The sequence below is a fragment of the Lutzomyia longipalpis genome, chromosome 3 (genome assembly GCF_024334085.1).
Source record: "Lutzomyia longipalpis isolate SR_M1_2022 chromosome 3, ASM2433408v1".
NCBI lineage: Eukaryota > Metazoa > Arthropoda > Insecta > Diptera > Psychodidae > Lutzomyia > Lutzomyia longipalpis.
The window spans coordinates 8,837,378-8,864,372 of NC_074709.1; the positions used below are offsets into that span (position 1 = coordinate 8,837,378).

Consider the following 26,995-nt stretch of genomic DNA (forward strand, 5'->3'; position numbering starts at 1 on the left):
AACGTTTAGGTCGCTGCAACTACTTAGCATTCATTTACTTCAGAACATGGAAAGAATTTCAAGAGAAAAGTCGTTCAAAATCGAATAAGAATCAAAAGTATTTTACTTTGATTCATGATAAAACCCCTCTCTCAGTTATTCAACAATATCTCAATAATCTCTTTACAGAGAATGCTTTTAACATTCCAGCGATGATTCGTTTTATTTCAATAGTATGTTTATTCTTTTAGGCAACATTTTTCCTTCTTATTCGAAAATTTTTCTATGAAATTGTTTTATTATTTTAAAAACGTTTCGTGCATTCAATCACTTTCTGCATACATTATCCATAGAAGCTATATTACGTTTAGGAGAGAGAACTTAAAGAAAAAACTTCATCAACTCTTGAGAAAAATCCCCCATTATACATGAATAATAAATATGTATAGAAAAAAAAACAACTTTTAGACTGGAGTAAGTATGATGAACTTGTAAGGGTTGAAAGGTCGAATATCATTATGGTGGTGCAGTGCTTTTTCATCATGCTTTTGCAGGAATATATTTGCTCTTATGAATCTCAAAGCACAAAAGCTTCTCCGAGGTATAAATGGATGGGTGCATTAGTGTGCTGTGAATGTTATGTATGGTGAAAGAAGTGAATTGAGGCAAACCAAATGGTTTATAGTGTATAGGTAGGGGGATGCATGAGGGCATCTCTCCCCCATATAGCACAATAAATAAACATTGTGAAGAGAAAATGTGTCTGTGTACAAAATGGAGACATTTATAGAATATTGATGTCACTGGTAAATAAATTTCTTGTGGATGCAATTCATTCTCATATTATTCCCAACATCATCTCCTTGCTCAAATACAAATCTTCAATACATGATTATTATGTATGCTATGTACCTATGTACAATTGGTAAAATACAGAATATTCCAAATCATCTGTTGAATTATTGAAGAAATGCAATTGAAGGAAAATTCTATTGATTCAACATTATTCAATATCTTGAATAGCATACGCGAAACTTTGAAGAATCCTAAAGTTTAATGTAAATCTGAATATTTCAAAGACTCTCTCTCTCAATCTAGAACACCCTGTGTCAAGTATATGTACAATATCCTTCAATGAATGTATCATACAATGTCTGTATGTCGTTTACACAATACAATGGACAGCATATTGCTCAGTTGGATGCTAATTAAATTGAAAAGACAATTGGAATGAAGGTATATAACATACAAAAGCCCATGTTGACCCACAAGAAGACAAGAAAGGGAGAGAAGTCTCCAAATGTAGCATTAAATCTTAATACATCTGTGAAAGCTTCCAATTACATCCTAGTAGAGTCACCCCTGAGCGAGATTTTCCTCTCTATATGCAACAACATACATCACAAGAGGTTTATATTGAATTTTACCATCACAAAATTAGAACTATGTACGTGTAATATACAGATTATTAGACCATAGAATAGCTTTTTATTCATTAATTTTCAATTTACGTCTTCCTGATTCAGCATTATATTGGATTTGTGGGAAAATCATTATGTGTGAGGTGCATTTGTGCAACATTAAACCAAGAAGCGTACAAGTTGAAAGGGGAAAACAAAGCAAGAAAATTCCCATTAACTAAAATGTCACACACCGTGAAATACATACCTATATATAGAGAGAGCGTCGGTGAGCTTTTTTTAAAAAGAACTTTGCAACTCCTTGTGCGAAACAAAAGGTGCGAAGGGAAAATTGGAAAGCAAGTTAATAATAAAAGTAATTTTCTCAATTTTCATGCGACTCGCTATATATAAAATAGCACACAGAGACATGTTTCAAATGGGTTCTCTGGGTGAGATTGCGTGCACACGGAGAAAAAGGAAAATTAATTGTGAGAGATGAAAATTTTCCCTAAAGAATTTTCATTAAAATTTTTCTCATCGCCATGGAATTATTAAATTTCATACATCTCCAAGAAAAATTGCAAAAAAATGTGAAATATGTAAAAGGAAACTTTAAAATACAGGTAGGTATACTTTTTGCAAGGATTTTTCTTGTATGATGGAATTTTCTGATAGGAAAAATCAATTATTGCACGAGAGGAAAATCTCTCAAACAACCCCTCTTAAATCTATTTTTCTTACTTGATAGCATTACATTCAATTTGTGTGGGAGAAACATCATGCGGACTGTGTTAATACTCTTAAAATTATGTAATAAAATCCATTTGATTTAATGAACCGTGATATCTTGACGATGTGCTACAAAAATTCATCCCCCACAGCCAACAGACACATAAAAACGAGCTTTATTGTGAGAAGCAATATGGAATCAACGTCTTTTTGTCTTTTAAGCACACACAGGATTTTCCGGAGATGTATCACTCAATTCGGTACCTATATTGATTGGATTGAATTCACGCTGTGTTATGCCAGAAAATTCACTTCCTTTTGAGAATTTCTTTGCAAATGGGATTGTCTTTTTGTCTGTGAGAGTATTCTTTGGTTTTTTTTTCTTATTATTAAGTTTATATACCTTAGGGGTAAACGGAAGTATATACCTACACATGAAGATAGAAAGAGAGATAAAAAAAGGACATTAGGAGAAACAAATTCTACTGAAATTTACCATAACTATGTGATTATGTCTATGTCGGACAGACAGTTCAGAAAATCGCATTTTTCTCTAAAATTAAAATGGAATTTTCCTGAAGTTTCTTATTTCCGTCAGAGGATTCCCCATCAAAGTTTAATTGTTTAATTGTAAAATGTTTCCTTTCTATATAAATTCTTCCAAAAGTCTGTGAAAAGTAAAATAATGTTATACGCTATTCGTCTCGAGAATTTCCACTTGGATTAATCAATTTTCTATTTTTATTTCTTTGTGCACATAAACAGAAATATATATTACTTCCCATCGCAACTATTTTCATCACACAATCTATTTTTTAATTTTCCTTCCACTTGATTAATTTCCAATAAATGTTTCATTTTTCCCCAACATCTCTACACATCATATGCACATGCGAGGCACACCCTGTGGAATATTATAGCCAAGCCATAAATGCTCACTTCCTGTATTTTTCTTCTTTTTTTTCTCTCATCTCTCTCTCTGTCTCTGTGAATGCCATTTGGGACATAAAAATTGTGAGAAATTCTGCGTAAAGTTTCCCTTTACACAAAACCCTCGTCCTCTCTGGGGAGGGGGAGGAGGATAGTTGGATAAGTGGCATATTTGCACAATATTCATAACTTTTCTCATTCCCTAAATGCTATTATTGTAAGTTTTTCTTTTTTGAAGTTTTACTTGTGAGAAGATTGTAGATTATATATTTTACTGTCTCCGTAATCACAAGTTGGGAAGAAAGTTTCGCCTTTATTTTTTAAGGGCGACATTACGTGTAGCATGCATAAAATATATTTACAGCACCTCACTCTAGCTAGAGAGGGTTTGTCCTTTTTTTATGACTCTTTCGCACTAATGAGGGTTTCACGTGGGAAGATTAGGTCAAAAGATGATAGAGTGTGGATCATTTGAAGCATTCAATAAATTGGCAATTTCCCCCAACGAAACATTCAATCAAATCATCCATTTTCCTCCATTTAATTCCCTCACGAAATCAATCATTGATTTGTTTTGATATGCAGAGATACCTTCCACGTGGAGAGAGGAAGGAGAATTGAAGGGTGAATCACATAAATTTACTAAATTTATGTGAGACGCTTTTCGGGGTGGAAGACCTTATGCTATACGCCGTACAAAATATTGGCAGAGGTTTGTTATGTATGTACCCCAAAAAAAGAATGCCATACATTGAGGATAAAATGTAGTTTGGGAGGGTGGCTTACCTTAAAATCAATATAACCATTTTTATCCATATCAAACGTCCGGAAAACATGATCACAAAATTCTTCAGCATTCCCAGATGGAAAGAACATTTTGTACATGTCGACGAATTTGGCTGGAGTTAGTCGACCATTCGGACAGTCTTGCTGCAAAATTGAGAGAAAATTCTTTGTTATAAACTACATTATATACAAGAAGGAATATATACTAAATTTTTTTTTTCGTGTGAAAATTTTATGTGAAAAACTCAGTGTAATGTATGGAAAATTAAAATGATTTTGAATTCCTTTGAACTACCAGTGCATGCACCCCCAAAATAAGGAAAACTTCTCAAAGCCATCAAAGTCTTTTGAATATCAAGAATGATGGTGATGAAAAAGCAATGTTTCTACAAGGAAGAAGCAATATGTGACACATTTTCCCGCCCTCAATTTGCCTTCTTGCTCCCCAACTAGCACAACATCATCAATTTGCCGCTACACCTCCTCGTTAAAATCACTCTTCATCATCCTCAACGTTTCTTCTTCTTACTTTTTTTTCCTTCCTTCCTTTCAGACTCTCATCCCACCTCAACTTTTGTGCGACAAACAATATTTTCCCTATCAGTTTGCAAGACTTTTTTTTTTGTTATTTTCATAATGCAAATTGAAGTCTTATCTGTGGAGACACGAACTAATATTTTATTCAACAGTTTTTGAAAATCAATACGAGAGTGAGTGAAAATTTCCGTGATTTTTCCCCCATTTCATAGCAAGGCATAAATTTCCTCACTTTCTCCCCTTTTTTGTTCGCAATTTGGTATTCAAAGTTGCTACTTGGGTGTATTTGTGACGATATATATTTTTTTCTTACCCCACTCTGTCGCAGGAGTTGCAATTTAATTTGTGACTAATTGAATAAATATTTGATACAATTTTCGAAGAAATCCACAATTTACTTAAGAACACGTCGTCCTTTTTTTCTGCAAATTTCTCCACCACGTTGGAATTTCAATTTAAATGGGAGAGTAGAGAGAGTAAGAGACAGTCAAAGAGAAAGCTTATATAGGAATGATGCCCAGGTGACTGATATTTCATTCTGGGTGTTTATAAAATATTCATAGATTTCCGGATGAGCCATAACAGAAGGGGTCAAAGGTGGAAAAAGAAAGTGAGAAGTTTTCCAAGGAGAAAAGCCTAATTACCCTTTTTTCCACCCTTTTTCCCTTTACTCCGTCGCAATGGAGAAGGGATGGGTGATGATGGAGTCGGTACGTGAAATACAAGTAAAGGTACTCTTCTTTCATCTCCCGTAAACCTCTTAAGCAATCTTGCTTTGCTTTTTCACACACAAAAGGATTTTCTCCTATATATTATGCACACACGTGTTATATGTAGTCATTGGAGAAGAGATTGAGTGGATGCAGATTTTTCTTTCTCTAAAATAAATTTCAAGAGAGGAAAATAAATACTGGATGAATTTATTTTCCTTCTATCTCAAGTTAAATTTTTATTATTAAAATTCTAGGAATTTTTTTTCTAGAACTCTTAAATGCAGAAGAGCACAGATTGTGAGCTTTTTCCCGGGAAAACTCCGAGGATTTATTCAGAGAAAGAACTTCTCTTCAGTAGGTGATTGCATTTTCAAGGAAGGTGTATCAAAATAAACTAATTCCACAGTACAATGCGAGGACACCCTTAACGAACACCTTTTCAGCACAGGGAAGCTCTATTTTGGATTCTGTTGATTCACTTCATACAATAAAGTACAAAAAAATGTAGATAAATAGAAGGAAATAGGATTGAAGTGTCTCCTCACAATCTTTTTCACATTTTCGTCAGCCAACATAATTTTTTGTTCATAAATAGAGGTTTTTTGAGCAACGATCCTTCAGCTTTTTCCTCTTTCTTCCCACATAAGAGTTTCTCTGATGGAAAATGTTTGCTAAGAGGTGAGAACTTTTTTTTCTGTATGTGGTGTTGTGTGCCCAGACCGAGACATTCCATTAAAGTCTAATACATTTTCATTCGTACGCCATTCCCTTTTTTTCTGCACCTAACAGGTGACTCCACTTTTCTCACATTTCCCGTGAGGTTATAAAAGTTTCCCATTTTGTTGGTGCGAAATTTAGGGCAAAAGTTGGTGGGAATTTTTTTTATTGTTTGTAAATCGAAATGGATTTAAAAGTTATGCCGATTTTTATATCACTTTCAATATAATGCGGGGGTGGTAGTAAAAATATTTCTCCCTTCAACATTAATATGCGCTATAGAGCGTGTAGGAATAACGCGTGTAAGGACGAAGAAGCGACAGATATTTTTACTGGTGATCCTTCATTATCCTCTTTTTATTTTTCCCCCGCGAATCCTCAACTGTGCTCAACTCTTGAGCACAGATCGTCAAGTGTGGTAGAGCCTCCCTGATGTTGAGGAGTTTCTACTGTAAATATTTGAATATGTTGAGTGAAAAAAGGAGCCCCCCAATGGCGTTGCTGAGTAGAAGGAAATTTTATATAGGGGATCTTTTTTTTTTTGAAAGGAAGACTGGAAAGAAACGCGTAAAAGGGAGAAAATCGATTTATTTTCATGACATTGCCAATTACTATAGCCCTGAAAGCAGTCAACAAACTTTTATTGTTTTATATACTTCCAATGTTAGATGCTCTCAATTGCCCCCTAGTTTGTCATTTATTGCAGACTCTCTCTCCCCTTTACCCCAACATAGTGTTCACCCATCTACGAAGCAATATTCTTCTGTTGTGTGTGTCCTATAACGACTCTCCTTTTTTTTCCTTCTTCTCTTGAGGAACGTGCATTTCATATTTCTTCCACACTTTACGCCCTCACATCCCCCGCAACTTTATCCCTTTCTATTGCGCCCTATCATTGATTCCGTCGCACTAAACTTGTGAGTCAATAATCTCGATTTTCTTGTTGATAAATTTACCACACTCGGATATTTTTGGTAATAAAGCCTAAATCTGGTGCTCTATTCCATCATGTGTTGGATAAATTTAGGTATACTATGTAGTGAAAGTGCTTGAGAATTGGGTCAATAGGTTAGCATACGAATCGATTTCGCAAAAGCCATTGGTTCAATTCACGGTGAAAACGTTTTTTTTTCACGAATTAGATAAGCTCTTCCGTCTTGCGTGAAACTTCCAATATTCTCTTGCGAGCTAATAAATGGATATGCAAATTAATAATTTATATCTGTCACCCACGACACCGTGGAGAAAGTTACATGGCATGAATAATAATAAAAAATTATGGGAAGGATAATGAAATAAAAAACAGTAAAAATCTCATGAGAGAAAAATGAATTAATTTCCGTACAAACTGTTGCTTGTATATGTTCTCCCATCTTCAATAATTCATTACGATCTGTCCGCCCGCAAGCGCCATACTCTTGGGGAAAAAATTCAATTAAAAAAGTCATACAACGATAAATTGAGTCTCTGCAATAAATTAAGAAAAAAAAGAAAAACAAGTACTATTCAATCAAAATTTATTTCCTCATAATCAAAATAGTTTCCTTTTCCCCTCGCGGATTGTTCAAAGAGGGTGAAATAATTTTTCCATCACTTTTCTAGCCTGGTGGTAGTTGTTCAAGAAATTTATTATATATTTCTGTTTTCAACACAATTAATAATTCATACTCGTGCCTTTTTTTCTCTTTACTTTCCCCCCCCCCCCCCATTCCACGTGGCATTCGCACCCCTCTCGTCACCCGAACCCACCCTTTTGAACCCCCAAAAGGCAAGTTCCGGTGACGTAATTTGATGTCATGGATACGACAATTTTCATTCTACCAAAATTTCACTCTCTCGCGCACAACTAAACAGTTTATATATTATTTTATACTTTTGTATTGTAGAATTTATTAAACGTGCTTCGAGAAGGAAGCAGAACTTTCAGAAAAGTCCTTCAAGTCAAATATTTCATTGTAGGTATTGCAAATTAATCAATTATTTTTGTATATAGATAGTTTGAATAGTTTGGGGATGTGAAAAGTGCAAGAAATTTAATTTTTTCTTTCTGCAATATGTAAAATAAAATAAATTTTGCAATGAATAAAAAAAGAAGTTGCAAATAAAAAGAAAATACAGGAATAGTCAACAAAGAGAATGGAAAATTAGGAATGATTTTCCATCATTTAACAAACAAGCAAAGAGAAATAAAAACAAAAAAATAAATCCAACGACAAATGTTTTTTTTATCCCTCATTTAAATTATAGCTTTGTGTTAAAAATTTTAACAAAGGAAATTCCTGGAAAATATCCCCTTTGCCAGTAGAATCATATAGGTAGGTACATTCACCTCCCTTTGACAGAGTAAAAGGAGAAGTGGTGGCGTGTAATATATATTTCCAATATTTGAGTAAATATACCTTTTCAAATGAGAATGAATGATGGAAAGTTATGAAGAAAAAATCAATAATATTTTCTACGTGCCATGTTGAAAGGTTAAGAAAATTGTGTGATAGAGATAGCAAAGGAATGGGGATGGAAAGTAAATGATGAGAATGAAGACAATTTCTTGCAACTCTTCATTTTTTTGCCGTTGTTGCCTCCCCTGTAGCTTCCCCATATATAAGCAATTTGTTAGCGGTGATGTATCTATTTTCTCACTCAAACTTCATATGTTTTCCTCGTTAAAATCACCACTAGACACAGCGGCTTTAGCAGAGGTGGCGGTGAAGCCACCCCCTCATTACTGCAATGGAATGTATATAGTACATATAGGTATGTGTACAACGAAAAATCGAATAGAAGTATAAATCTCACTAATCGTTCATTTTCCTCCGCACAATCACTTATCCTCTCGCTTGATCCATCAATCAGTCTTACTCATCTGTATTAATTACATCACTAAATATTTTCATGGGGAAATTCATTTTCCATTTAATAGAATCATTCTTCATTCATTGAGCCAAGAGAAGAATTACGTTGTCCACAAGAACTTGTTGGCAAGTTGAAGCAAATTCTTCAATTTTTTTCATTCTTAAATGATTTTATTAAATTAAATTTAAAGAATTCTAATTTAATTTGACAAAAACTGACAATAAAAGTTTAATAGTTAGTCATAAAGAGGAATTTTCCTGAGTATTAAGTCACTTTTCGACACAAATCTACTGCAAAATTTAATTTTAAACCCAATTTAGTCCCACAACAAAAAAAACTTTTCAAAATTCAAACTCTACCCATGTGTTATGAGTAAGTTAAGTGTTGCATTCAATTTAAATGCCAAATTTCCATGTCATAACGTTGGAGTGAATTGAATTATTTCCTCATGTTGTTATCACTATAAAATTGAAAATTTCTGTCATGTCTCGCTATTTGTTTAATTTTCATGCGTAGGGGAGGGCGGGGCTAATAAAGTCACTTAAGGGTTTAGAAAAAGCCTAAAATATCATATTTCCTAGCTAGATAGAACAAAATGATCTGAAAAAGAGTTATAGGGCAGTAAATTTCCTAAAGAAATGAGCTAAACATTTCGCTTTATGCATTTGGGAAATATGATATTTTGAGCTTTTTCTAAACCCGTAAGTGACTTTTTTAACCCCGCTCTCCCCTATAGTTTGTTTTTAATTAAAACATTTTTTTTAACCTCATCTGCCAACAATGTGGATGTGAAACTTTGTATGCTCTTTATCGCTGCATAAAATTATTTATTTTTTTACACTGCAGATTTTTTTTTTACACCACGCAGTGAAAAAAAAAACTATCCCCTATTGCAGTATATTTTTCCCTTTGAATTGCATTCAGCGTTGAACATTTTATTCTATATCGATTCTATTGGGGAATGATTTGATTGTAAATGTGAATGAACCTTTAGGGTTTTGTGTGTGGAAATGATGGTTAGAGTGAGAATGAAATTGAAGGGGAATTGAGTAAAATGAAAATTCGATTAAATGAAAATTGTATTTTGTATGTGAGTTGTATAGGAGTGAAAGAACGTGGGGGAAAGGGCAGAGCTTTTACCTTAAAACCTTTGTACCATTCCTTAATGGTAGCTTCATCGTATCGCGTGTGTGATTTCAGGAACTCCATGTCTTCTTTTGTGAGACGATCTTTGCTTCCTAGACAGCCCATTTTTTCTATACGTTTTTTGTGTCTGAAAGAAATGAAATCAATTTTATGATTTAATTAGTTTTCTTTCATTAATTGCATTACAATCTAACTAAATTATTATTTGGATTTTTATTAAATTTTTTTGTTAAATAACTAACACACAAGGAATAAGAGTAATCAGATCAAAGATAATCAGCTTAATTAATATCAGATTAAAATTTCATTTGCTATCCTTGAATAAAAAAGGACATTTTCCAATTAAATTCATAATATCATCAAACGTTACGAGATACTATGTAGTCATTAAAACTGACTCTTTGTTTAATGAATGGAAAAAACCATAGAATAATCTTCCTCTGTTTTTTTTTTTATTAATTTTCGCCAGAGCGACTAACTAATTAAAAAGTCTTTTTTGTCATTTTTTTTCAGCTAACATTCATCCAATTTGGTGGCAAAAAAACCACAGAGAGTGGTACCCGGTGTTGGAAAAAAAGAAAACCCCAAGAGAATATCATGCAATGTGGGTGTTTTCCGAGCATTTTCACACGCACACACAGAGGAAAAACTAATGAGCTAGAATTTATGCGTTGAATGTGACAAAATGCTTTATCCATTGTACATTTTGTCAAGTGAAATAACTCGAATTTTAAAGCATTATATGCCTCCTTGCCATAAGTAATCTGCAATGGTGTAGTGTGGGCGATGAAATGTGTGCCCAAATGGAGTGCCATTTATGCCATCCCTTAAAAACATTAAGTTGATGATTTTCACTCCTCGTCATCATTCATGGAGGATGGTACTTCAAAAAGTCAAATTTATCCCATAGAACGTGAAGAATCCAAGAGGTTGATTCTCTCTCATTCACAATTTATGTAATATAACTAAAAAGGGATGGATAATGGAAAGGAAAATTGCTATGAGAGTTTTGTGAGATGTGGAATGAAATTTTCCACCCATAATTTGTATTTCTTGTATTATGGGTGGGATTATTTATTATTTCTTGCATAAACAACTTGAAAATTAATCCTATTTCAAAGAATCACAAAATAGTATTGAATTTTCTCTACACTAACTCAATGCTGTATGTATAATTTGAATCACCAATAAAAATTTATGAAGAAAAGAAATGGAAAAGACCTGAAAAAATATTCTGAAAATCACTTGATTCGAATTTAGTTAATCTGAGAACGTTGAAGGCATTTTTTCTAAATATTTATCAATATTTATTCCTTCTTGCGCAACATTATCCATCAATTTTCCTCGTATTTTCCTCTTTTTTCTCATTTCAAATGAGCACAAATAAGACACAAATACAACAATTTTTACTAGTATGGTATATACAAAGAAATTCATCGTCTTTCTGCCGCACAAGGTTTCTTCCATTTTTGCCGCAATTTCAACAAAAACAGATTTATATTTCTCTCTCAATATAGACAAGGCTGTATGGGAAAAGAACTAAAAACGACTGAAGGCAAAAAGACGGTGTGACACTGTTTTGACGATTCCATTTATATACAGAGATTTTCCCTCAATCCCGCTCAATCCACGTCAAATCCACCGCATTGGTTTTCGAGAGGAGGAGGGGAGGTCTCAATTCTGAGTAAATATTTTAAAATATTGTACATATCTCCTTTTGAAATTTCAGCAAAGTTTCCCCGTGCGTTGGTAAAAAAAAGGATCTTCCTCTTTTGAAAAGTAAAGAATTTTTATCTGTCGAGAAAAATGTCAGTCTGTCAGATTATGTTGTTACCCCCATAAAGAGTGTCCATGGACAATCCAATGGATTGTCCATGGATTCGTCCCATGTGTCCCATGGAAATTTCTTGTTTTTTTCTTATATTCTGTCCTACGACAAAATAAGACATCCTCAAAGACATTTTCATGACTTCCGAGTCTTGCTTTCGTACGACAGATTTTGGACAGATCATAGGACTTGTCACTTATTTCCGGTTAGGATTTGTCCAATGTTTACAAAATTTTTTATTGGACACGTCAGGGGACAGTCCATGGACAGCCTATACAAAGAACATAGGACATATCCAGTGTTTAGAAAATTTTTAGAAGACGAGTCAGTGGACAATCCATATGAATAGCATAGGACAGATCCGTGTAGAGTAAAAATCTAGCAGACACCTCAGAGGACAATCCATGGGACAGTCTATACAAAGAGCATAAGACATATCCAGTGTGCAAAATTTTCAGTGGATACATCAATGGACAGTCCATACGAATAGCATAGGACAGGTCCGTATTTAGAAAAGTTCTAGCGGACGCGTCGTAGGACATTTCATACGAATAGCTTAGGATATGTCCAATTTTTTCTATTTTTTTTTTTTTACTAAAAAACGCTTTGAATTAATTTTTTATTTTTTTATTTAAAAATTATATATATAAATCTTACATGTATGATACTTTGTCCTTCGGCGGTTGAACTCTGACGTCCTGGGTCTTTGTGATGTTCTGCAACTCCTGTATTCCAAGACACGGGATGCTCTGCAATTTCTGTTTTCCAAGACACGGGATGCTCTCCTACTTCTGTTTTCCAAGGCACGGTCTGAAAAGACAAATAATTTTATGAATATTAAGTAAAATCTTCAAAATAAAATGAGATATAATCAATCAATGATAAGTACCTTTTCTTTTCTCCATTCCCTTCGTCATAAATGCTGATAGTTCTCTTTGGCGAGCTTTTGTAACGTGGGAGTATCCGTAAGATAGTTGTCCGGGAACGCCGGGAACATGTAGCTGTAAGAATATTACAGAATATAAGAAAAAAACAAGAAAAGTCCATGGGACACATGGGACGAATCCATTGACAATCCATTGGGTTGTCCATGGACACTCTTTTTGCGGAGCCTGGGAGAGTCCGGAGAATAGAAGTTGTCCGGGAACATGTAGCATGAAAAGACAAATCAATGAATAATAATGGAATAATAGAAAAATTTGTCAAATATTACATACATGATATTTACTACTACTACCCCGACTACTTCTACTACATACTACTGCTACTACTACTGCTATTACTACTACTACTACTACTATTTACAGAAGAGCGCTCTTTAATTAAAATACTTCTCTTTTTACCTGCTTTTATTCGAAAAAAATCTCTCACCTGGACTTGTCGAAACACGTAACCTGTAAAAAAGAAAATTTCTATTTTCGCGTACAATTATATAAATTGCAACTTAATTTCTTATACACATCGTTTAACTATATCCTAATTAGTGTATAATGTACTTACTTTGCTATTTTTCCGGATATTTTTCCTATTTTTCCATTTTCCAACGCTGCTACACACGCACTCTTCACAGAACAAAGACATTTGAACAAACGTAAGACATATCGATGGAAGCATATGTCGAAAGTCCAATGAAAATAGTTGGACTGGCATTAGATATATGAAATTTTAACGTCCTATGATATTCCTTTGGATTAGCTTTGGACGTCTGAATTAGACGTCTTAAGAGATATCGTAGTACAAGATATTATACAATCGTGGGATATATCCCAATCGAATGTTCAATGATGAACTAATGGACTGGCATTGGATACGTCTAACGTAAACTTTCCTCTGAAATTCCTTTGGACTAGCATAGGACGTTTGAATTAGATGTGCTAAGATAAATCGTAAGATTAAACGTTCGACCATCGTTGGACATATCTCAAACAAATGTCCAATAATAAACCAATGGACTGGCATTGGATATGTCCAATTAGAATGTCCTATAAATTTTCCTTCGACTAGCATTGGATGTCTGATTAAAGTGTCCTGAGGTAAACTGTAGGATTAAACATTAGACTATGGTTGAATATATCTCAATCCAATGTCCAATGGTAATCTATTGGACTGGCATTAGATACGTCCAATTAGAATGTCCTATGAAATTACCTTGGAGTAGCATTGGACGTTTGATTATGGTGTCCTAACATACATCGTAGGATTAAACATTAAACTACTGTTAGACATATCACAATCGAATGTCCAATGATAATCCATTGGACTGGCATTGGAAACGTTCAATTAGAATGTCCTATGAAATAACCTTGGAGTAGCATTGGACGTTTGATTATGGTGTCCTAACATAAATCGTAGGATTAAACATTAAACTACTGTTAGACATATCACAATCGAATGTCCAATGATAATCCATTGGACTGGCATTGGAAACGTTCAATTAGAATGTCCTATGAAATTACCTTGGAGTAGCATTGGACGTTTGATTATGGTGTCCTAACATAAATCGTAGGATTAAACATTAGACTATGGTTGAATATATCTCAATCCAATGTCCAATGGTAATCTATTGGACTGGCATTAGATACGTCCAATTAGAATGTCCTATGAAATTACCTTGGAGTAGCATTGGACGTTTGATTATGGTGTCCTAACATACATCGTAGGATTAAACATTAAACTACTGTTAGACATATCACAATCGAATGTCCAATGATAATCCATTGGACTGGCATTGGAAACGTTCAATTAGAATGTCCTATGAAATTACCTTGGAGTAGCATTGGACGTTTGATTATGGTGTCCTAACATAAATCGTAGGATTAAACATTAGACTACTGTTAGACATATCACAATCGAATGTCCAATGATAATCCATTGGACTGGCATTGGAAACGTTCAATGTAAACGGAAATTGGACTCATATAGGACAAGTGAAGGACACGTCCCAAGAAAAATCATTAGACTAGATATAAGACTGTAATTGGACATATCCCAAACGAATGTCCAATGATAATCCTTTGGACTTTCATTGGATATGTTCGCTGAAAAAAGATCACATTGGATTGCTGTTAGACATGTCCATAGACATGTCTACAATAATAGGACAACTCTTTATGGGGACATGCGGTAGCGGAAAATCCCACATAATATTGAGTCAAAAATTGCTGAAAAATGTCCTGTAATTTCCTTGACGTGCTCATGCTCCTTCATTCACATGAAATTTCTTCATCGTTGAAAGAGATTTTTTTCTATACATATGAAAAGGAAGGAGGATTTTTTGAAGCAGAGAAAATATGAATGTCCTGTACAAACACAGAAAGAAGAAAAAATATATAATTCATCAACTCAGTGAATGTTGAACTTTCAATTGACAAATACACAAGTATTGCCTTATTCTTTTTTCTCTTTTTCACTCTCAAGTTTTGTAAAAAAAAAAATCGCTTCTGGGTGCTCTTCGAATCTATTCGCGCATATAAATTGAATGCAGGATTGGCACTGTTGCCGTATTAAAACAAATATTGCCAATAGAAATTCATTTTCGCACAAATAACTCAATACACACTGTGTGAAGCTTTCAATTCCCATTGCAGATAAATGTTTTCATTTATTTTATTTATTTTTAATTGAATAAAATGTATTTTTCTGTATATGTTTGATTTTTTCACAGAGAGAATTATTCATAAAAACGTAATATACATATGTATGCAAAATATGTTTGTGATTTTCGAACGCAGGAAAATATTAATCGGGTGGTAATACAAAAAAAAGCTCCGTGAAAGCTCGAAAAAATATATTATTGGTTTTTGTTGTTAGTAATAATGCAAAATTATTTATTTTCTCCCCAAAACAATGGTTTGTCCCTTAAATTATATACTAATTGAGATTGCGCGGGATCTCTCTCTCTTTTTTCCACCATCATTAACATAGTACTTATTGTGCGACATAAATCATTAAGTGAAGGAATGCCGCCCTCTCTTCTTTCTCTATGTTTACGATGTGGATATAAAAAATATATTATGGCGCATGCTATTTAATAATCCCCCATCATACAGGTATATACCTACATATTTTTTTTTCCTCGTCTATTTGACTTACATGGGGAGATGAATTGAAAATAAATGTTCTTATAGAACAAAAAAAAACTTTGCATATTGTTAAAATTGATTATGAGGGATCTCTTCAAGCTTTGTAGATTGATTTTTTTTTTCAGAAATAAATTGATTCTCTTCTACGACACATTTTTATTGCCCTCCAAGATAGCCACATAGAGGGAGAATTACACGTGTTTTTTGACACAGGTAAGGTAGGTAAAATAAAGTCTAGGGAAATGTGAAAAAATGTCGAGAAGATTGTGAAGAGAACGAGAGAGAGAAAAAAATGAGGTCGGTTTAGTGGAATGAGAAAGGATGGGGGGAAAAACTTAAGTAATACGAAGAATGAAAATGCCTTCAAGAGTCAAACATTTTCCTCATGGCACTCGAAAATATGGGAGGTAAAGATGTGAAATTTAATACAGATGACGTCAGAGGTAAAATACACACGCGGATACCATGTTGCAAAATTCCAAACAAAATATGCCTTCCCCCCGCCCCCCTCAAAGTACATACAACAACGACGTTGAATACTTTGGGATGTATTAGCATTTTCCGCAATTTGAATTAATACGTATACCACGGCATTAGAGAAGGTTTGATATGTTGTGACAGATAAGAGAAAATAAGTGTGTACCTATGTATATTAGATAGTGATATATGGTAGTAAAATGATGTGAACATTTTCAAACATAATTCACCACATTGGGGCTTATAAAATAAAAAGGAAAGAAAGAGGAAGAGACAGGATATAAATTGAATATATCGCAATTTATTATTGTTATGTATTTTGCTAGCTTTGTAAATAATAGGGGATATAGAACACCTACACATATTTTTTTATTTAATTTATTTTAAGTATTAAACTGTATTGATAGCATAGAAAATATAGTCCAAACAAACTCATACAACTCTATTCATGAGACCTATTAGAAACTCCGTTGAATTTGCTACGAAATTGCCAGCGTAATTAACATAAATACTCTAATGGTGGCTAATATAAAAATTTCATATCATTTTAAACGAGTGCAAAATATACAAATAAACGTAAACTCGCAATTTTGTTAACAATTATCCCCACATATTGATTTACTATTTATATACAATTTTTCTCATAGCTTTATCATCTTGTATGTATTTTCTATATAGCAGAAATATTTCAATTTTACGCATTCTACAGTATTCCTATATATATTTCCCACTTTTTATCATAATAATTATTCATTCCGGTCTAACTTCTCTTCTCCTTCTCCCTCTCTCTCATTCCATTTTCATAGCTTGATAAAGATTTTCCTTTCTACGTGCGCTGTGCGTGTGCTGAGAGAGAGAAAAAAAAGAAAAACACCTTCATAACACTGAACTTTTGCAAGGAATATATTATTGAAAATCACCCTGAATTCATATTTGCATTGAAATTAATTTTTACAAAATAGCAGGTGAGTGAAAAAGTTGTGCTATTTAAATGGAAATCTCACAGTCGCTATGAAACATAAATTAAGTGCAGAATTTGTGAAATGAAAATTAATTTTCTTTTAATTAATGCAAGACAAAGTCAATCATAACGCGTCCAGTTATAAGAGTTGGTGTCCCACAACGTGTAGAAGTTTGTTTATGCGTTGTAATACTATTTGTGAACAATATTAGTAGGCAAAGTTGATTTTTTAGTGAAATTCAGCAATTTGATGCATAAAAATTGTCATATCTCTTGTTCTATAACACCTACAGAAATTTCATGACTAGTTTTGGAAAGGTCTTGAAATAAGCTATAATTTGACATATATCTCAATAATTTTCAAGGTCACCTCCAGAACACAAAATGGCGGATTTTTGTTTCACCAAAACAGTTTTTCGCATTTTTCGTCCTGAAGGAATGGTTCTAGAGGTTTCTGATGTTCTAGAAAGTTGTAGATAATTGCAAAACCTTTAATTTGATACAAAGTTGAGTCAAATCGGACAAGCGGTTCAAGAGATATGGTTCTTAGAACTTTTCAAATGCAAGAATTATTCAAATGGCCATATCTTCTAAACGGCGACATAGATTTTCTTCATTTTCGGACTGGTGACAGATATTGAGTCAGGCTACAACATATCAAAATTTAAAGGAAATCTATAACAGATGTTGGGAGATATTGCCTCTTAAAGTTAGGCAATTTTTGTTTTTGATTTTAGCGCCTCTTGCGGATGTTTTTGGAACTTGGAATGTTCTATACAGTTGTAGGGCTTCTTGAAACCTTTCATTTGATACCAAGATGATCAAAATCGGTCAAGCCGTTCTCGAGTTGTATCGAAAAAACACTTTTTGCTTAAGGCCGCCATATTTGCTAAACCGCTTGACCGATTGTCAAGTATGAATTGTTGATGAAAACGTCTCTCTGAGCTCTACAACATACTAAAATTTCAGACCTCTAGCTATAAGGGAAGTGATTGATAGTATTTCAAAATGGCGGACGGCGGCCATCTTGGATTTTGAAAATGCGAAAAAATGAAATTTTACACCCATATTTCTATAGAAAACTTCAAACCGGAAGTCTCTATCTCTTACCGTTCGAAAGTTATAAGGCAAAGTTTAGGCGACCGGCCGGCAGGCCGGCAGGCCGGCCGGCAGGCCGGCCGGATCAAAAATTTTCCACCACCATTTTCGTAATGTGGGATGTCTAAAACGTGCTCATACCAAGTTTGAACCCGATCTGAGGTGGCCGGTTTTTCCGACGATTACAATACTTGGTGTTGGCCACGAAGTGGAACACCAACTAATTAATCCCCACTAGATGTCGCTATTTTTTAACGAGCCCTCTTGTGGAGATTTTTTTTTCATCCTCAAACTCATTTGAGTTCTAATGTGATTTTTTTCTCAATTAATTTTCAAAACTACTTCTTGAATGGGAAAATGTGTGGGTGGTAAATTAAATTTTCTCCTTTTGATATGCAGTTTTAGCTAAACTCGTACAGCAACGGTCACTTGTATTTTACCGACACAGTAATTTAGAAACTAGAAAAGCGTTTCAAATTTAATGTCAATATTTTAGGAGTTAATTTTATGAGCTATTTTTCCACCAAAATGCAATTTTATGGCGTAAATCGCATTGCGAACATTATGGATGGAAAATATTGGGGCATGTTTGTGGCTACATTATTATGAGATTCTCCTTTGTATTTGGGGAACAACATGCCGCTGTTCATCATTTTCATCCAAAAGCTCCGATACGCTAAATTATGGTGAACAACGACTTTTCGATATACATACTATGTATACAACATCGCTGCAGACTATGCTCTATATGTATGCATGAAATAAAGTAAAAAGGGCACGATGAACACGCACAAAAGTAAAACGTTTTGTGGGGGAGAAGAGTGGAGAAAAAATCTAATACACTGAATAATCAAGGTCTCATGGTAATTTGCCATTGCAGCTACCGATTTTTATTATTTCATACAAACAATAAAACCACAAAATTTACATTGAGCAAGGAAAAGTGTGGAAAGGAAAATGTGTTGAAGAGGAACATTTTGTGGTTATACAGTACAAAGTCAAAATGAAAAAAAAATATATACATAACTCGAAAAAGGGGTTAAATGTAACGTTGGAAAAAAATTCAATTAAAAAAATGTTGATGGGGGGTTATTTGCAAACCGAATGAGCAATTCATTTGAAACAATTTAATTTTCAAATAGATAATTGCTATCGTTTTTATTTTATTTTATTTGTCCACACCATTTGTGGAGAAATGAAAAAAGAATCATTTTAATTTTTATACTGCTATGCTAAATGGAAATTTGATATCTTTATGAAAATTTAATATGCATAGTGAAGTATTGAATGAAGGTTTTAGTGAAGCTTAATGTAAAGGATTTAAGCAAAATTATTTGTGGTCAGAGTTATCCTTCTTCTTCCTCAAATCTTTATCAGTGGACGTTTTTCCATAAGAAAAAAAAACCATAAAAATCCTGATTGATTTTTCACAAATTTTCCTTCACATTCAATGGATTGAATATAGATTTTTACTGCTGATTAACTTAATATCCAGCACAGTATAAAACAAATAATTAATTTGAGAAATATTTACCGATTTTTAATTAATTAATTCTTGCACACTCTCCCTCCAAAATCCACTTCTGCAATTTGATAGGTTTGATATGGCGAATTTCACTTAATTTTTCCCTTTGCGCGAAAGGATTTTCTTTTCTTTGCACCAATACAAAAAATTAGAAAATCATTCTTTTTCCATCACATTCGACAGAGAGTTCTTTTACTTGAAGATAGAAGAAGGAGAAAATCAAATCTTCTCTCGGGGCAAATTTTTTTGTGTCTTTCACCACAATAAACTTGCTGATGATTTTCCACCCTTATCTGGTTTTGGGTGTTCTCACGCATGAAACACTGTTGAACATTCACAATCTCTCATCCTCAATCTCGCGCGCAAAATGGAGAGAAAATCCTTCTGTATCGTCTATTTTCACACAATTCCTCGCAAGTTTATTTGGTTGCAATTTTTTTTCTCCCTTTCTCGCTGCGTATCACATACAACCCCCACACAAAAATTTAATCTTGCAACCGGGGACAACAATTGTAAAGCGATTGAGGGTAAATTTTCCCGGGGTTTCTCCTGCCCTTTTATTTTTTTCCCAACTCTCTCGCTCTCTGGCAAAAACACCACACTTGTGTGGGCTAGACACGACACACAAAACACGAGCTAAAAGTATCAAGCTTTATTATGTATTTTTCTTGTTTATTTGAAAATTTAATTTAGCACGCACACAAGTTCCACAGAAAATATTTTTTGATTATATATTTTTTGTTAATACAAAGTGAATTTTCCCGAAAAAGCTCAATGGAGGGCGGCTACCTGTTAGTCAAAGAGAGATTACAATAAACAGGAGCCTCGAAAAACTTCCACTTAATTACACACTGATGTTGTATTTTTGCAGAAAATGTAAACTGTGTTATCGCAAATTGATGAAAAACATGATAGAGCGGCCGAAAAAAAAGCTCCCGTGTGCTTTTTTGCGCTATGTATGTATGTAATCTCCCACACGGTCTTTTTATTCCTTTTTGTGCAATTTTTCGAACTTTTACACTCTGCTTTATGATGAATTTTAATTTCAATTAAGCACGCAACACAGACACATCATTTCCCTTGCTACTTTACTTTCTCTCCACGACAAAATTGCGCTTAAGAAGGACTTGATCCTTTTTTTTTGGCAAGAATTAAGAGATGTAAATTTTCTATGTCGCAACATGCAACATTCAGCGCACACGGGAGTTCCGTATCAAATGAAATTCACTCGATAACTGAAGGAAATTTCACAGACAGAGTGTTTTGTGAGTTTGAGAGACCGATTGTCCGTGGAGTGTGCGAATGAAACAACATTAGAGGGAATGTGTTGAATTTTATCATTCACAAATACCCCACTGTTGGTGCGAAAGAGACATTCTCCGGTGTTCGCATACGCAATTACATTGAATTACACAAAGAAAGGTGATGATAGTGACGAATTTTGATGACGGTATGGAGGGTAGGTGCTTTGTATACATATATACATAGGTAGGTAGCAAAAAGCTCAATTTATTTTTTAGAAAAAAAATATGAGCAACGTTGGCACAACGAATCCCATTTAGTTTGGGGAAAAAAACGAACATACAGAGTAAATTCTAAAATCCTGTCCGACATTTCAACTTTCCCTTATCACCTCCACCCCCTCGGAGGGTGCATGAAAGCTTTTTTTGCCACACTGTGCGCATGTCCATGGACTCTTTCTCTATGGCTATTTAATGTTATCTCACTCACTCACATCCTCCCCCGTTCATATCCGGGAAATCCGGTGAAGTTGGAGAAAATTGTCTACTGAGGGATGGTTTGACTTCAATTATAAAATACATAGGGTGGGTTTCAATTTTGTATAACATTGTGTTTCCACCCCGCTTCAAACCATCGTGGTTTTTTCCCCACCACCATCGCCCAGGAATGTTTTCAAGAATGATACTCCTAAAGAAGTCAATTTTACATTCGCATGTTCCTTGTGGGAGAATTTATGTTTATTTTATGAATTTTTAGATTTTTTTCAAAGGTGTTTAGAATTGTTTTTTTTTCTTCAGTTTAAGTGCATACTTAATTTATGCTATGGTAGTTATAATTATTTAATTAATTTTCAATTAAACTGATTTTTTCTCTAAATCCGTTAGTGAAAATCTTAATTGTTCGTTATGAGAGGACATCACTGTGTATTATTTTTCATTCAAAATTTTTTTTTAAATGAACAACATAACACTGTGCAAATGATTTTGCAAGAAAAATGCAAATAACAATGGCACAAAAATTTCTTAAAATTCACAACCATTCCCACACCTTTTTAGCAGTCTTTACACATCAAGTCAAGCGTTTAAAGAAAGTATTTTATTTAATAAATTAATACAATTGTGATAGAAATAAAGGAATAAAATTTCACATGAAAAGGAAAGCGCAACAGTCACTTTTCAAATTGAAGGGAGCGAGAAAAGCTCTGACATCTGTTGAGGTTATTGCGCGTGGAAAAGCTTGAATTGATTTTCCGGCTGTGTGCTTCTCGTGTAAATTCAAACTTCACGCCCGTTGGGATAATTTTCACAAGATGGCATTTTCCCCACAATGATTTTCCCAAGTTCACTACCAAATGACTTTTAAGCGAATTTTCCGGGATTTCACACGGCGCGGGTGGGGATGAAAATTAAACAGAAACATATACGGAATCACAATTACTGTTTGTACATTGAATTACATATGCCTGTTGTATCTGTATGAATTTAAACATTCTCTCCATGGAAGGAATATCCCTCCCAAAATATACACAACATTTCATGTCGTGGAAAATACAGTTTATACCGTACTATATTTAATCAATTTCCACTAACAAATAATTTGTACAAATACTAGAGAATGTGAATTTGAATTTAACTCTCTCTCTCCTCACACTCACTTTTGGTTTTAAGCCTTCAATCGCTACCAACCTACTAAATTGGAATACTAAAAAAGAAAATAAACATATCTTATGTAGAGAATACAAAATTTGATTATCGTGGCGACGCGGAGGAAGGCACTGAATTAATCATTCACAATTGAGCACAATTGTTGTACAAAAGATGTCGAAATTTGGTGGACGGAGTGAAAGAGAGATTAACATAAATAGGATTATGTATACATACATATATACCGAGGAAAAGAGAGATTTCTCCCACCCCCCATTCACCCAAGAGCTATGTATATAGCAAGGAAAAATTGTGAATAATGGTGAAAATGTTGAAGGGAAAAAAGTAGAAAGAAAACAATATTTAAGTGCTAGAATAATTTCTCAACTGGAGAAATACAAAAACAAGAAGGTTCTTTCCTTTATAATTTCAGCTAACTATACGGATAAAGTACAAGATGTTGTTATATAGAGTATGCACACAGTGTGTAGCTGAAGAATAGGGGCAATTTAGAGTTTTTTATTGAACATAAAACTTTTTGGTCACAAGCCAAGGAAAGATAATTTTTAATTATTATTTCCTATTGACCAAAAATATTGTTCCCGACGTAATGGACACTTCCTAAGTCTCGAGCATGGTTCAGTGGAACTCCTGCGGAAGCATTGGCCTTTAGTTGTGGGAATTTACATGTTTATCCCGTCTTGGCGCCCTCACTGGCCGCCTCGAAGGGATACAGTGTGTATCCAAATCCAAATTAATGTCCCAGATATTGAAATAAAAGTTCTCAAAATGGAACACACATTAAGTATATACTTCGAAAGCTTCAAAACTAGAGAACCAATAAGGTATTTATTTTAATGTACGCCAGTGTAGCAATCATGAATGAAAGTAGGAAGTCAGAAATCATCAAATTCGTGGCAGGGGATCCATGTGAAAATGCGTATATGAGTGAGAAAGTTTTAGGCGATATTTCTCCCTCATCCTCCGCCCCAATTTTACCAAACGACATTGCACTGGTGGAAGATATCTCGGAATATAACCCCCGCCCTCGCCTCCGCCTCTTGGATTCTCAATTTAATCTATGGAATTGGATATATAAACTCACATAGAGTAAATTGTCATGAAATAAAGGCAAAGCAGAGGACACAAAATGAGAAGTCAAGGAGGAAAAATAGTTCAATTTTCCTCCCATAATAAAATTTTGCTTAACATGGGGAAGTTTCTATAGGTTGTGGGGTAGGTACTACCGAAAAATATGCTACGTATTTGTCATTTAATTTACCCCCAAAAATTAATGAAGTGTTGTATTTATACATAGAAGGGAAATAAGCCAAATATTGCGTTCAATGTGTGAGAGGAAGAAAATATGAGCCTTAAGTGTTATTGTTATATTTTCAGTATCTTAGTTAAAGGGTCTCAAGGTTCTCTCCCGTCCTTTCACGCTAATTCTATCCCACCTCCACCTCCCCCCCTCCCCATTGAAATAATGGGTTATTCCATATGGGTTTGGTGATATCAAAACATCACACATTGTTGATTCTCATTAAAGTTTATTTATTTTCTTCCAACATACTCTTGAAGAGCTTTTCCAATCTCCCATGCTCTATGTGAATTGAATATAGAGACTTTTTTTGCTCTCTTGTTGTTGCCTTCACGAACAAGAATATTTGAGTGAATGAAAGGCAAGCAGGGCTTTTAGTAGCTACACATGTACGACATGAGTTTCTAATAAATTGTTGAATAAAATGAAAATTCATGTCATTCATTTTCTCCCCTCTCCTTTACTCTTGCATTCCGTGCTGTGATTCTATTTTTTCTTCTTCTTCTTCTTCACCAACATAAAATGCAAAAGCCATAGAGAAGCAAAAAAAAGAATATTAAAAAAATCGTTATCCCCGAGAAAGGAATAAAAGGAAAATTTGCAAACCCATTTTTCATCTTTATGCTCTTTGTACATTTTTGAATAAATTCTCATTTATACCAATGTCTCTCATGGCTCTCTCTTCAGTGGAGGAGACACCCAAAAGTTAAAACACATTGTAGGAAGAGATTTATGGTCCTCAGACTATATACTTGAATGATCTCCATCAGGAGTACCCCAATCAATTAAACATTGAACTCTATCATCATTGTCCCTGTTCAAGTACATCCTCCTTTCCCATTTCACCTCATCTCTCTATATTCGATGGAAATTGCAATTTGCGAGCACCTATCGCTCGTGTCATTCATTAGTGTCAAGACAATAATTTTCCTTTCCAATAATACATACATAATCTGACATAGGTAATATAGTTCAATTTAATAATTAATCTACATTGTTAAACTATTTAGCAAATTTGTAAATAATTGATTAAACAATTAAATCAAAAGAATCCTAATAAAGCCTTTCAGTTTTGATTTTTTATTTAGCAATTAAAAGCCTCCTCGCGAAAAGCATTTAATGGCAAAAGAAGTTTATCCTAAATATTATTGTTCTACATTAAATGTATTGAAGTAAATTGTATCATATTCCATAGTATTAGAGAATCATAAAATTTGTCTATTAACGTATATTTATTTTGTTTTATATCACTTCTTTTTACGATCTCATGGGGAAGAAAATAGAAAAATCCATTGTAATTCTATAATTCCTTCTATGTATATTAATAAAATTCTTTTAGACATTAATTTTCCTACCCTCATTCCAATTAATTCTTTTTTAACAACATACTCATGTCCTTTTGAAACTTCATTACAAAAAAAAGATTAGACTTACGAAAGCGTGGTGAAAAAACAAAATTAAATTGCAAACTTTAATTAAGGACTTTTTTCCTGGATTTTGCGAGCTTTTTTTTCATCACCACCACCACATTCTTCTTGCCAACAAAGAAGTAAATATAATAAATTCATTTTTGCTCACATGCAAAAGACACGGAAATAACAAAGTTGGCAAAAAATGAAACAGCTTGGAAAAAAAGAGAGAGAAAACATAGCACAGGAGTTATTATTGTTGTGTGATGATAAAAGTAGAAATGTTCACAGGAACATATTAAACAATGGTGAAGGCATAAAAAAGCTTTTAACTAATTTAACAAATTATGAACTTTTCACACAAATAATGCCCAACCCCTACCCCCAAATCCACAGGGCTATACGGGGAGCTCACCACCCTGTGTCCTGCTGAAGTAAATTCTGTGGTGTTCTGGGGCAATTGGGGGTGTTTAGGGTTTATGTACTAAAGGGAGAGGGTTAAATGAATTGTTGGTGGGTAATTTTCATTGCACCAGAGTCTCTGAGCTAAAAGTTTATTGCAAAATACCACCTCATATATGTATGCGGGAGGAGATTTAAAAAAAAACCGAAGGGTGGCAATATTGGAGAACAACCACCCCCTGTTCGAATAATTTATGGATGGTGAAATTGTAAAACTGGAAAGTAAGGCAAGCAATAGTTGTTGGGGATGCGTGGGTGAAAATTGTTTAGGAATCAACTTGAATTTTATGACCACGCTAAATTCTCGGGTTGAGCTTTTTCTCTCCCTCTTCTCTTTCAGCTCTTTTTTTGTGCTAAAGCCCAAGCAAGTGCTCACCGTCGTGTAGTCCGATAGTGACCAAAAAGTACGTATATATATACACAAAAAACGCAATCTCTCGTCACATTTTATTTCTTCTCAACACACAAACACCATCCATTAACATTTTTGTCTACAACTTTTAGTGGAAAATCCCTCAAGAAACAAGAAAAAAGTACGTGCCACGATAAAAATATGCAAATAAGGAAGTCTTTTTTACCCCTAAAAAGGACCTTCCAAATTGTAATCAGAGAGTGAGAAGATGGGAGAAAAAAAAACTCTTTAAACTGTTTCTTCGCATAATTTGATGCAACACCCCCTGATGCCCTAAAATAATTATTTTTATATGTTTCTAAAAAGGATATTTCCCCATCCCTCGATATCTAATCGTGATTTGAAAACATTATTAATCAAAGGACATGCAAGTTTGTTGATGTAAAACTCTCGTAGTCATTGCCTTAATAAATAATTGATTTTTGCATGACGGACAATGAAAAGCTTAACCACAATGGAACAATTAATTTTTATATATCTCTCCCCTCATTTTATTGTTGGGTATCCTCAACTCATAAAAGTAAGTTTTGTGATGAACATTATTTCACAATTAACTTCCAACCATAAAATTGAAGACAAAAGAAAAATAAGAATTTCGCCATTAAAGAATTTCTTTAGAATAGCAAAAGAAGAAATTAAAGAAAAATAAAAAAAAAGTTCTTTCTTACAATAAATCGGGCGATTTTTAAGTTAAAGAGAGAGAGAGCAAAAAAAAACTTCCACACGAGAAGGTCAAACGTCG

At 33.9% G+C, this 26,995-nt stretch overlaps 2 protein-coding genes across 14 annotated transcripts in view; both read right to left on the minus strand.

The window, feature by feature from the left end:
* LOC129791985 (neurocalcin homolog) overlaps positions 1–26,995 on the minus strand; it is a 62,650-nt gene that overhangs the window by 25,558 nt on the left and 10,097 nt on the right. The gene's annotated exons all lie outside the window — the stretch shown is intronic.
* LOC129791987 (neuronal calcium sensor 2) overlaps positions 1–26,995 on the minus strand; it is a 55,152-nt gene that overhangs the window by 18,055 nt on the left and 10,102 nt on the right. For 12 of the 13 annotated variants that reach the window (XM_055830686.1, XM_055830696.1, XM_055830689.1 and 9 more), the window contains exons 3-4: positions 9,788–9,920; positions 3,828–3,971 (exon numbers count right to left, since the gene is read on the minus strand). In XM_055830686.1, coding sequence (XP_055686661.1) covers positions 3,828–3,971; positions 9,788–9,898 — 255 coding nt within the window. In that variant the 5' untranslated portion in view covers positions 9,899–9,920. Of the gene's footprint in view, positions 1–3,827; positions 3,972–9,787; positions 9,921–19,773; positions 24,419–26,995 lie in introns of those variants that run through there. The other variant, XM_055830698.1, reaches the window with a different exon arrangement.